A 13,270-nucleotide genomic window follows, 5' to 3' on the forward strand; every position below is an offset into this window, starting at 1 on the left:
TTAAAAAGACCTAATGTGTTTCTTTATGGACATTTTATCACCATAAAACCAAGTTGTCAACCTCTTAGGAGAAGAACTATAGTAAACGATATATTCTATTAGGAGCTGTAGTAGTAGCAGCAGTAGCAATAGTATTCATTGTAGTGTTCTTTGTACATATTTAGGACTGCCTACCCTTCTTGTGTCTGTGCTTTTTTACTTAAAATTACTCAGTTCAACAAGTTTGTGCTCAATAAAAAACACCTACAACAAATGAAACCCTGGCAAGCTAGACTTCTCTCTCTGCCAGCTGGTGGTGTCATCGCAGCAACAACAAAGAGGATTTTGATGTTTCCTTGAGGTAAACATATTCATCTCCAGGTTGAAGCATTACAAACAATTACTGCATAATTTTTTGTTCAAACACTTAATAAGCGCCCCCATTTATTACAACAAGCCCCGAAATGACAGACACAAAATATAATGGTTCCTGATTTCTTCTGAAAGGCAACTTTTTGGAGTTTATTATCATAAAGTCGGAATTGCCATAAGTTATATTGAACCGAATTTACTGGTGCCCATACACAGTTAGGATGAATGTTTCTTGTCTTACATATACTGTTCTGTTTACCTACTGATGTCACAAAATAAACAAATGTGCTCACAGGGATATTGGTTTCTCAAAATGGGTCACAGATAGAATCACTAGGCTAGTTTCAGATTTGTTACATTTTAAGTTGAATTGAAACGGAGGCCTACTAGGTTAAGAAACGCTCCACTGTGTGGAATCAATATTCTATAATCATGTTTCTGACACAATGTTCGAAATAGGCAGCATGTAAAAGTGTACTATGCATTACATTTTTACCTGGAATGGGGGCTCAAATTCCTGCAGGGTCTGACCTGCTCCAAATGTGAAGTGCTGTATTATTTATTTCTATTGAGGACAATTCATATTTGCTCAATACTAAATAATGCAAAATGTCCATTACTGATTTTTTTTTTGCCTATTAAATTTAAAAATAAATTTTAAAAAAAGACAGATACCCATCATAATTTCACAGCATCCAAGGTGACATCTTCAAATGTTTTTTTCAAACAGTCCAAAACCAGAAAACATTCAGTTTTCTATCATATAAGACAAAGAAATTCAACAAGTCTTCACATTTTTTAACATAAATGGTGTCAGCTGCCAGGCAATCGCAATCAAAGTAGCACTAGATAATTGACACAGGTGCAGTCAAGCAGACAGACGTGTCCAAAATTAGGTCAATTCTAACGAGGCATCAATTTATTTTAGCAAGTCCATCATACGTAATCAGTTACATCGGATATTCACAAACATTCATACGTTGCTGATTTATTATTTATAAAAAACAAAATCATCAATTGTGTTCAATGTTCCTATATCCCAGATTTAAAATGGGAATTAAAAAAAAAAAATTATTGTGCAGCTACCCGTCACTCGACATGTTTGTGCGATTCTTTCCCCCGCTTCTCTTTTTTCTTTTAATTAATCCACAACGCTTCTCCCCCGTCTCATTTTCTGCCTTGTTTGATGTCCCTCCCTCTATGCTGCTGTCGCTCCACTTCTTACTCACTAATGGGTTTCATGTCATTGCCTGGTTATCACCAACACTCGCCTGTAACCTTCATCCTCTCTCTCTTTATCCCTCTCAGGAGGGTACCATCCGGTGAAGATCGGGGATTTGTTCAACGGGAGGTACCATGTGATCAGAAAGTTGGGGTGGGGCCACTTCTCCACCGTATGGCTATGCTGGGACATACAGTACGTCACACACACACACACACACACACACACACACACACCGCAGACATGTCATGACCCAGAAAAAGCTCTGTCACACATGCACTCAGGGCTCTTCTTGCAGTCCTTCACTTCACCTTGCTCTCTTTCTCACGCACACACTCGTCACATATAAAACACACACACCACACATGAACCTGTTGACCCTAGCAGGCACGTTACCAGGACAACGGTTGCAACCTACACCAACTCACGCTGGCACCAAATCCATCCATTTGCACTATAATGTTGTTGCTGTGTTCATGTGGCAACCAGGGTGTCTGGATGACGGTATCACCAACCCAGTGTCACCTTTCTCTGACACACACACACACACACACACACACACACACACACACACACACACACACACACACACACACACACTCATTTACTCATGTCACTGGTTTTAATTACTCTCATGCTGGTCATAAACCAGTGAGGTGGAGTTGGGTTACTTAACGCATTCTTAATAGTGACAGTCCTTGACAAAGGTCATATTCAGTATTAGGACATTGGCTGTCTTCTCTCCTACTTCCTGACATGCATAATTTACAACTTTACTGTTTTGGCTCAACCTCACCCTTCTCATCGCATCCTAGTCGGCCACCGGAAACAGCTGTGACTGTACACTACCTGCTCCGGACCAAACGGCAGACAGGTCTAGACCATGGTGAACATAATGGAGCATTTAGAGCCCACAATTATAATGAATGATAATAACTCCAAATGAATGATAATTTTGCTCAGTAACTGAAAGATGTGTCCATGAGGAATTATTTGCAAACAAGTTTGTCATATTAACTTAAAAAGTGATATGTCAGTGTTGTGTTCATCACTTGTTTCTGCTGCCCCCAAGTGGCCAAAAAAACACAGAAAAAACCTATTACAGTTTTAACGCTTCCGGTAGATTTTAATGCATTTGCATAACTTATCATATACTTTTAAAATTATACAGTATTTGTTGCTTTGTACTGAAAAATATTAGATTCATGGAGTTAAGCTAAACGATTTTAAGAAATGTTCTAAAAAGATATTAAACAATTTGTGGATATGGTCTTTTAGATGATAGCATCATTTTGTATACCTGTATTCATAGTGATCTGTGCAGTTGGTCACATGACTGATCAATGGACTGTATGTACGGAAACAGCCTTTAGACACGACCCTGATAGCCAAAAACATTTCAATCAGGAGAACCAAGTGAATGAGGACAAGATAATTGTTTATTATAAAAGATGATATGTTCTAGTAAAGTCTCGACAGAAAGTCTTTGCCGCTAAATGTCAACAGAGAGACGTGGACTCGAGGGGCGTTTGCCCTGAGCAGCAGCAAGATTAATCCCCCCCAAAGACTCCAGACACGTGGCGATGGGGTTGGTGGCTGAGACTGGCAGGCTGATGAAATAATTAATCTGATAAGACTGGGCGGTGATCGAGAGGTGGAGGGCCGCACGTGATGGAGAGGGAGTCATATTTAAAAATACAGCAAGGAAATAGGCTAACAATGTAAGTGTGATGCTGTACTATTGGATAGTCATGAACAGCTGATGAGAAGAGCTGATATCATGACTGGCAGCCCTGTTACTGCAAGGAAATTATGAGTAAGAGAGAGAGAGAGAGAGAGACATGCAGAAGAATAGTTTTCCTGACTGAACTTACGCTAGATTTTCATTTGGTGATTAAAGCATTGAGTATTAATGTTATTTCTACATTACAAAATGCCACATTTGCATTTCCAATGTCAGTGTGGGCAGTGTGAACAATAGCATGGTGTCTAATAAAGGCATGGGGAGGGACATTTTGTTAAATCCTTCACAGATATTGACGCACACATTAATCAGCATTACTGTCTTTAACACCCCATTAGTAGGAAGATGACTGCATGTGTCTGTGTTCATATCATTACAGAGTGAAGAACTTTGTGGCCATGAAGGTGGTGAAGAGCGCCCAGCATTACACAGAGACGGCCCTGGATGAGATCAAACTGCTGCGATGTGTGAGGATCTGATTAGTTTGGGAATCCTATTTTGTTTTCATCTTTTTTGTTTTGTTCCATTGTTTGTTCCTTTTTGCGTTTAGTGTTTTCCTTTCTATTCTCACTTTTTCTTATCAACCTTTTCTTTTCCATTTCTTCATCCTTTTTCATCCTCCTAATATGCTTCTTCCCTCTTCTCTCTTCCCTCCCTCCTCACACCTTGCCTCTCCCCCACGGTGTTTCTCTGTTAACAAGAAACACTAAAGATACACTGGTCATTTATCTTGCATGGTGGGTGCAGAAGACACTCATCTCGGAATCAATTTTTCAGCATCTTTATCCCCCACACTCATCTCTCTTCTCCTCTTCCTTTCCTGCTCTCTTTTCAAATTATCCTTCAGTCATCCCATTCCCTCTTTCTTTCCTTTTGTCTTCTGTCTTCCTTGTTTTTGGTGTCTTTCTCCTTTCATTTTTCTTTCTTTCTTTCTTTCTTCTGTCTTTGCCCTACTTCATCTTCTGTTCCTACCTCCTGTCATGTTCGCTTCATCTCTCTGTCCTCTTGTGCTCCAGGTGAGGGAGAGCGACCCCGGCGACCCCAACAAGGACATGGTGGTTCAGCTGATAGATGATTTCAAGATCTCTGGAGTCAATGGCATACGTATCCCGATCAGAGGAGTGTGTGTGTGTGTGATTGACAAAGACATGACAATGTGAGTCCTTGACTCTATGTCCCAGATGTGTGTATGGTGTTTGAAGTGCTAGGTCACCACCTGCTGAAGTGGATTATTAAATCCAACTACCAAGGTCTGCCGCTGCCATGTGTCAAGAGCATTATCAAACAAGTAAGTGGACACACACACACACACACACACCAACGCTGACTGTATATCTCAACATCTGGATGAATTATGTATCTCACCACTGCACATGGATTTTTTTTGGAGAGTGCATTACAGGTAAAACAAGGTAATAATGCGAGACTGGCAGCATTTTGATTGCCTCTAAACGTGGCTTGTAGTTAACGCTGCTAACAGTGCTAACAGTATGGAAAACGTGCTCACCAGAGCTAACAGTGCTAACAGTTGGGCTCGCTCACATGCATGAACATGCACAAAATACAGTCAAGAACGGCCAAGCTGTGTTAACAAAGAACGGAGAATGATCAATAAAAAGGTGAAAGGGTAAAAAATCTGCACTTCAGTCAGATTTAACCGTTGAAGGGACAGTAATAGTCATCTTTGTCTCATCGAATAATTCTGAAAATAGATTTGAATGAAATAGAAATTTCCAACATGGAGTTCATAAATCTAACATTTAAAAACATTTTGGGAGTTGTGGTGCATTTATTGACAAATTGTCAATTCATGTTGTTTCGGTGACATTTGTGTTTGGGGCTTTTCTGCAATCCACAAATGCACGTTGTGTTTAAGTGCTGTTGGAAAACTCAGATATCAGGCTTTTCATTGTGTTAATTGTGATTAGCGATTAGATTGTACAATCTGTTCGATAAGCAATGCCGCACCTACGTATAGCAGAACTCAGCAGTATTCTTCTAATTCTGTGAAGCAGAAGGCACTTAAAAGTAAGCAAAATAAAGTTTGTGAATCATGAAACATGCAAATGTGTTATAGATCTGAGACTTACAGTTTTTCTATTTGGAATTCTTTCTGGGGGAGGAGGTGAAGAAAACTAAACTTATTCACGGACTATAAAAGATTGAGTGGAGAGGAAAGAAAGAAAGAAAATTGGATGAAGAAATGTAATACAAAAAGAGCAAAAGACTGACTCAGACAGCAAAATTCACACCCGATACTTTGGCCGAATAATAATGCAGCTCACGCTATTGTGAACTTCGCACTTCAGTACCAGACGCAGTGCTTTCAGGCATTTCCCCCTCAGCCACCTGATGAGCATGTGAAGTTGTTGAGCCGTTTCAGCCGCTGCCAGCCTCCCGCCTCTTGAAAGCCATGCTGAAGATGAGTAGAAATTAAATGAGACTGTTGGCCGCTTCCATCTCAGAAGCCTCTGCACAGAAACAAATGAGAGAAACAGTGAATCAAAAACATCAACAGCCTCTCCTCTCTGCCCTCAGAGAACGACACGCATGAGAAGAATGGTTCATTTGGCTCTAGGAAAGAGAGAAGGAATCAAAAGGAGGGAGATAGAGACGGAGCGCTGAACAGGGGGCAAGACCTTGTCTGCATTTTTGTGTCTAGACGCCAAAACAAAAAAGTGTGAGCATGTTGTTCAGTAATACCATCTGTGTTTATCTGAACGCAGGTCCTGCAGGGTCTGGACTACCTCCACACTAAATGTAAAATCATCCACACGGACATCAAGCCAGAGAACATCCTGATGTGTGTCGATGACGCCTTCGTTAGGCGCATGGCCATGGAGGCGACCGAATGGCAGAAAGCTGGAGCGCCCCCACCGTCTGGCTCAGCAGGTAGACAGACGCCCCACACGGTGTTTATTTGAAAGGAAACAGCGCAACATTTTGGGAGGTTTGCTTTGAGAAGAGGCTGGACAGGCTCGCTGGTTCCCCTTGCCTCCATTCTTTATGCTGAGTTCAGCTGTAGGGTACAGACCTGTCTTACCTAACTCTCTTTAAGAAAGCCAATAATGATTATTTCCCAACACCGGAAACTATTTCTTAGTTTTGCCATTTACAGATGTTTTTAAGTTAGCATTTATTTCACTTGGAAAATGAAAAATGAAAGAAAAAACAAAGAAACAAACAGCAAACCTCAACTTTTCAAACTATCATCTAACTTTGGCAGTAGCATAGCTCCACAGACACCCAGCATGCTGTGAAGTTTGTTTGTTTAGTTTTTTATTTATGCAAGAAATGCAGCTTCCTCATTGAGATTGACATTTTTGGTAAAACGTAGTTTCACACAGATAGACCTACATCTCCACCCACTGTCAGTGCTAAATAAAGGTCTGACTCCATTCATTATCATTCTTGTAGCGAGGAAAAAAGACTCAGGCTCGTTGGTATTTCTTCTAACCAATCACAATAGTCTTTGACAGCACTTAGACCAGGATGCAGCGATGGTGTGCTTGCTAAATAGATAGCAGAAGGGGAGGAGAATGCTGGCTGGAATAGGAGGCTTGAATCCACAGTGTGCGTCTGGGAATCAGTCGAGCTAAAAGGATAAGCTTACAGTACATGTAGCTCAAATTCCTGATTTGAAATAGTTTTTTTATCGGAAATGCAAATAAATAATGAATCATCAAAGATTTAATTCAGTTTTTTTTCTTTGATATGTTTAATAAATGATAAAAAAAACCCTCAATGTTTAAAAAAGATGTGCGACGTAAAGGAAAAGGATTCACAGAGAAGCCTTTTTTGCCTTCCCAGATTCTTGCCTTTTCATCTCCCTTCAACAAGTTCCTCCGCTGAAAGAGAGAGAAAAAAATCAAGTTCTTAACAAAACAGTCTCGACAAACTCGACATGAACCCTGTCCTCCCGGTGAACCCCGACTTGAGCTGTCAATTGCTTGCATCAGCGGATGGAGTCTCTTTGAGCCTTAGGGTAACCAATTATACTGCTTACATTTCTACACAAATGAAGTGAGGCGAACAGTCATCAACCGTCAAAACAGAAGGGCTCGGTGGTCGTGTGGATTGAAGAGGCAAAATAAATAAACGTGTTTGATGTCATTACCATAAGTGCAGGCCTGTTTTATAGCAAAATGCCTCTTAATTCTGCTGGTGTCATTTGACATTTGTGATGTGTTTCAGAAAAGGTTGAAGGTGTGCAGGATTATTGCACTTGCTGAGCTGCTAAGCTGGAAACCCTCAGTAGATGACACTAAAATCAGTTAATCCTAAAATGAATTTTTGCACCACTTTGTCAGTTGAGCGTGCATATTGAGACACCACTTATGCAAAATGTGAAAGATTGATCACATTTCATTTGTAAATGGGCTCAAACCTGCAAATATTTATATATATTTACGTTTTTCACGTACTGCAACTCTTTCAAAATGTATTATCCACATTTTGATTGGTGTCAGTTGATTGAGGTAAGAGAATACTGTACTATACAGTAGCTACATTCTCCGGCATGAGAAGAATAAACCATTAATATTATGGATCTGGGACAAGCGAATAAGCCTGTGGGAGTGTGAACGATCTTTTTCTTCATTTGTTTGCAATTGTCTCACTTCACCTACAGATTCTGTACGTATCGGCTCTATAAAGGGAGCATGTGCAAAACCTAACCATCTCTTTTCCAGGCGAGGGGAATATTGAACGCGGCGCGAACTCGGCTGTGTTACGGATTGATGTTGGTGGAACTTTAGAGCCTCTGATTGTTGTTGTTTTTTTCTTTGTCTGTCAGTCAGCACAGCCCCCCAGCTCAAACCGGTGAGCACAACAGATGTGAGTATAAAATGAGAGGATTGCTCACACACACACACAAACATAAATACACACACAGACAGACACACACAAAATCTAAAGTAAGGAACAGAAATGCACAGCGTTTGGTGTGATTTCCATGATAGAGGCACAAGGACGGTACTGAGCGCGCCACAATATTTGGAGGCGAAATGTCTTATTCGTTTTTTTTAATTGGCTATTAGTTTCAAAGCTCCTACTGCTCTCAATTAGCAAATGTGTTTGTTTAATGAATCCTCAATTAATGGGATCACAGCGATTTTCACACTTTCAAAAATACTGTACTATTCACAGTGAATACATTTGATATTTCTTTCATTGCATTTCCCCATCAGAATAACCTTCATTTTGAACATGCTGGTGCTTTCCTGTGAAAACCATGAATCTCCAAAACATAAACGTGTCTTAAATCTCCAATATTGTTTTGTAGCTGAATATTTAGGACAAAATAAAGGAACGATTATAGTTCAAGTTCAGAAAAAAATACATTCTTTGTTGTTATTATTAAGAGTTAATCTCTCCAAATCTCTCAATTGTTAAAAAACTAAAGACAATGAAAACCTAAAACCAAACAGAACATTGTGTTTGCATGTACATGATGACCCTGTCACTGAGAAAATAGGTTTTCAAGAAACACTTGATCCCTTAGTTTTGCTAAAATCAATATATATACAGTATATTTTATTGGTCCGTGATGATATGCTCTATTTAAAATGTACTAATAGTTATTATCAATATACATTAGAAGTGTTTTTGGACATTACTTACACATCACAACATCACAACCCACAATTCCCATAAATATCCAAACGTTGTATTCCTTGATTACCTTGTATTCATTGATGCTTTGCCTTTCTCCTCCCTCCTGTTTTTTTTTTTTTTTGTCTCAGGTGGGAAAGATCTCCAAGAACAAGAAGAAGAAGCTGAAGAAGAAACAGAAGCGGCAGGCAGAGCTGCTGGAGAGGCGGATGCTGGAGATCGAAGCCCTGGAGAGGGAGGCGGAGAAGAAGGAGGAGAGTGCCAAAGACGGGGGAGAGAAAGGGGAAAATGACAGCAACCAGTCTTCACCCCTGCCGCCGCCGCCGCCAGCGCATCTGGGCCCCAGCATGGCTCTGGGAGAGAGTGACGAGGATGATGACGACGACGAGGATGGGGAAGATGGGGAAGATGAGGAGGAGGAGGGAGGAGATAGGGAGAGAGAGAGAGAACGAGACAGAGAGAGTGAGCGAGAGAGAGAAAGGGAGAGACCCAGGCCCATGAGGTTGACGAATCACACATGTGAGTCATATCAAGTTTTCCCATGTTAATGGCTGTTGCTCTGACGAAGGACAGAAATATCACTTTATTCAAATCTGATATCAGGAATAAATGCTGTCCATCTTTAATATAATGAATACGGGAAGATGCATGTGCAAAGATCTGCAGCATGAGAGAGTGTGTCAGTTTGTGTACAGTAAGTTTGTGCAATCTGTCTGTGAATGAAAAGGAGGTGGAGTGGCTCCAAACGCTCGGCCCACGCGGGTCCCACTGAGTATGGGAGGCGAGGCTGATTCACAAAAAAAAAAACCTGTCTTTCTCCGTCTCCCTCCTCCACCTTCTGTCTCTTCACCATCTGTTTCTTTCATTCTCCTTTCCTCTCGTTCGCCTCCTTCTTTTCATGCTTTTTTACTCATTGCCTACACCGCCTTTGATTGCGTTTGTATCGCCTTCCCACCCACTTCCTCTCCTAACCGTTTTTCTTGCACTCTCTCCATGTTAGGCGCGGCGCCTCCCCAGGAGCAGAGCGAGGCACCCCACGTCTTGGATGATGACCCTGATGAGGAGGAGGAGGAGGAAGAGGAGGAGGAAGAAGAGGAGGAGGAGGAGGAGGAGGATTTGCCCACGCCTACCGCTGAAAGCGATGGCCCCAGTCCTCTCACTACAGATGAAGGAAATGTAGATCCAACACAAGCAGAGGTGGAGGGCAAGGAGGAGGAGAAGGAGGAGCAGCAGGAGGAGGAGGTATTAAAAGGTGCAGAGGATAAGAATGAAGAAGAGGCAGAGGAGGAGGAGGAGGAGGAGGAGGAGGAAGAGGAGGAAGAAGAGGAGGATGGGGAGGAGGAGAAAGACATTGAAAGAAAGGAGAATGAGACAGAGGAGCCAAAGACTGAGAGCAAAACCGAGGAGGAGGCAGTGGTAGAGAAAGTAGAGTCAAAGCAGCAGGAGGGGGAGGATGAGGAGGACGAGGATGAGGATGACGAGGATGAGGAGGACGATGAGGACGACGAGGAGGACGACGACACGACCACGGAACTCCTCACGGACAACACCTCCCCGGTCAAACCCCAGAACAACAAAAGCAATTCGGTCAAAACCAACGGTCACATTTTGTTGGGATCCGAGGGACTGAAACCGAACCCTGGCAATCCTCCGCCTCCCTCGCCAAACCCCGAGCTCCTCCTCTGCCCCCTGGTGGAGTCCGAGCTCAGCTACACGGACAGGGACAACTCTCTCAGCTCCGGCTATGAGATGTACAACGGCGACCTGGCCGAGCCCGTGCTGACCAACGGTGGCAGTGACCGCCACAGGGCCATCATGCCTCTCTTCCCCGACTTGCCCCTGGATCCCATGCCGGGAAACCCCATTTCTGTTGGCTTGGCAGACATTGGAGCAGGCCTGTCGCCCAACAGCCCCGCCGCTGACCGCAGTCGCACTGTGTCGTCCTCGAGCACGGGAGACACACCCAAAGGTAAGACTGTAGGGTTACTGTGTATCCACCTATTTACAAACACACAATTATTATTTTCACACATAAAAGAAATCCATAACGGAGTCCAAATGTGTTCAATATGTAGGTAAAAATACGTCCATTTGAGCAATGGATGGAATGTTAGAGTGGATGACATCACAGGTAGACTGGGAACTTCTCCTCACTCCCAAATGTTCCACGTGAATCTAAAAAATATCCGTGACAAGAGTGCAGTTCATCGTATATTTATAGGTTCCCTCGACAAAAAGCCAAAAGGATTTTGGAGTAATGCAGAAAATAAGCTCTGTGGCAACAAATGTGTATGATACTCACAGGTTTAGTTCAGATAGATAATCATCACAAATGATTTAAAGATGACTTTTATGATATTTTCAGGTTATATGCAATCACCAGAAGTAAAAAGCTAAACTAGTGTTGACGTGATGACATTTTGTTGTCTCATTTAGTTAGCATTCGACTTTTTTAAGATACGTAAAAGCTTCAGGGGTAGGATATTTACAGAATTGTTTTATATTGTTGGACAAAACGTTAAAATACCGTATCTTAAACTTTCGTTAACCACAGACCTTATTTCAGGCATCTAACCAAAAACCCATTCAAAACACTAATTAACTTTGAGAGGAGGAAACTGGAACTCATGACCAGGTCTCAGAACTCATTCCTGCAGCACTATTGACTGTAATGTTAACTGAGACCAGAAAAGGGGCATAACCGGCAAGGTTTACTTTTTTTTTTAGCTTGCACCACAAATATATTTTACAGCAACACGTTCAGCAAAGTCCACGCTGAGTATAAAACCAGAGTTTGAGTGTTGCCTCTTAATCTCTCTATTAAAAGCCAGGAAGCTATTTGGTGGATTCTTCACTGACATGACACGTACATGCATGCATGTTTGAATTTATGTGAAACTGCTGCCACATACTAAATCTCACAAAAGGCTTTAAGGCAGCGTAACGCAGGTGTTATAGATGCAATAACACACAGACACTTGGTCATAGACAGACTCACACACACACACACACACACACACACACACACACACACACACACACACACACACACACACACACAAACAACTCAGCTCCCTCAGCTCATAGCAGTGCTTATAGGGCTTAGACCTCAGCTGTGTTATCCTTATTCCAACTGAGACACTTGAATGACACCTCAACTCCTGATCCGTACACTTAGACTCAGTTCTCACACTAAAACTCTAATTTCAACAACTTTCATTGCCTACATTATATTTTGCATCCTATATCCCGTAATGCAGTTTAATTCCCAACTGTCTCGTTACTAAAAGTTAATTCACAACTTCCAGCCAATCAGAATCCAGAATTAGGGTTGTATGGTAAAATTAATTAATAATCAATTAATTAATCAATTAATAAATTGTATTAAATATATAAATAACTATATCATCGTTTAAGACACTGATTATCACAACATGTTATTTCATCATTCTGACTCATAATACATTTTTGCTGGAGTTTATTTGTATTTCATTACCTTTTCTTTTAAAATGCCCTTTATCAAAAGTAAGTTTTTATTTAAAAAAACTTTTTTTCCAGTTCCACTTTTATTTAATGTCACTTTTTTTTAAATGTGACTTAGAAGCGGTAGAAAACAATTGTAATATTGAAATAAATACATTTAAATAAAACTTATCCTAAAGATACTAATAATAATGAAATGACTCATACTAATATATGTAGTGTGAATAATGTATTTAAAGATTACACAATTTATTGGTTCGTTAATATATTTTACATAATGTATTCCTATGCTTACTTAAATACTTAACTTGTTTTAATTGTCTTCTGTTGTATGCGTTATATCTGCCTGGGATAGATACTCCATTTGCTCATTATTACGTTTTAGTGTCCACATATCTACCTCTGGGTATTATTAATGACTCACCACCACCATTACTCATCCACCCACAGCATTAATTTTATTATCATTAATTCGACTCTAACTTTCTCGCACTAAGGTCACTTCTAGGATCACACCACTGGAGCTTAATAAGGATTTTAAACCAAAATGTGTAAAAAACGCCAGAGAAACAACACGCAAAATACATCATCAGGAGTTAGGGTTGGATTGTGAGCCCCTGGTCTATGATACGTGTGTATTAGTACAATACAGTGTGTAGACTCTTCTCATCTCTACTTACTGTATGTGTTAACCCTGTTCTTTCCCACTCCATCCCCTCCCAGTCAGGGCCAGAGCTGCAGATCTCCTGATCAACCCACTCGACCCACGCAACTCCGAGTCTATTCGAGTTAAAATCGCTGATCTTGGAAATGCCTGCTGGGTGGTAAGACACATTACACATTACTCGATTTGACAA

At 41.1% G+C, this 13,270-nt stretch overlaps 1 protein-coding gene across 1 annotated transcript in view; it reads left to right on the forward strand.

Annotated features, from left to right (window-relative positions):
- The window catches only part of srpk2 (SRSF protein kinase 2), a gene marked incomplete at its 3' end in the record, with an annotated part of 59,267 nt that overhangs the window by 39,684 nt on the left and 6,313 nt on the right, over window positions 1-13,270 (forward strand). Inside the window, exons 4-12 of the mRNA XM_079223172.1 lie at window positions 1,660-1,768; window positions 3,697-3,784; window positions 4,334-4,421; window positions 4,499-4,605; window positions 6,044-6,209; window positions 8,113-8,153; window positions 9,062-9,449; window positions 9,931-10,899; window positions 13,137-13,237. Of these exons, the coding sequence (XP_079079298.1) occupies window positions 1,660-1,768; window positions 3,697-3,784; window positions 4,334-4,421; window positions 4,499-4,605; window positions 6,044-6,209; window positions 8,113-8,153; window positions 9,062-9,449; window positions 9,931-10,899; window positions 13,137-13,237 (2,057 nt within the window). The remainder of the gene's footprint in view (window positions 1-1,659; window positions 1,769-3,696; window positions 3,785-4,333; window positions 4,422-4,498; window positions 4,606-6,043; window positions 6,210-8,112; window positions 8,154-9,061; window positions 9,450-9,930; window positions 10,900-13,136; window positions 13,238-13,270) is intronic.

This window comes from Taurulus bubalis (assembly GCF_910589615.1).
Source record: "Taurulus bubalis genome assembly, chromosome: 9".
Lineage (NCBI taxonomy): Eukaryota > Metazoa > Chordata > Actinopteri > Perciformes > Cottidae > Taurulus > Taurulus bubalis.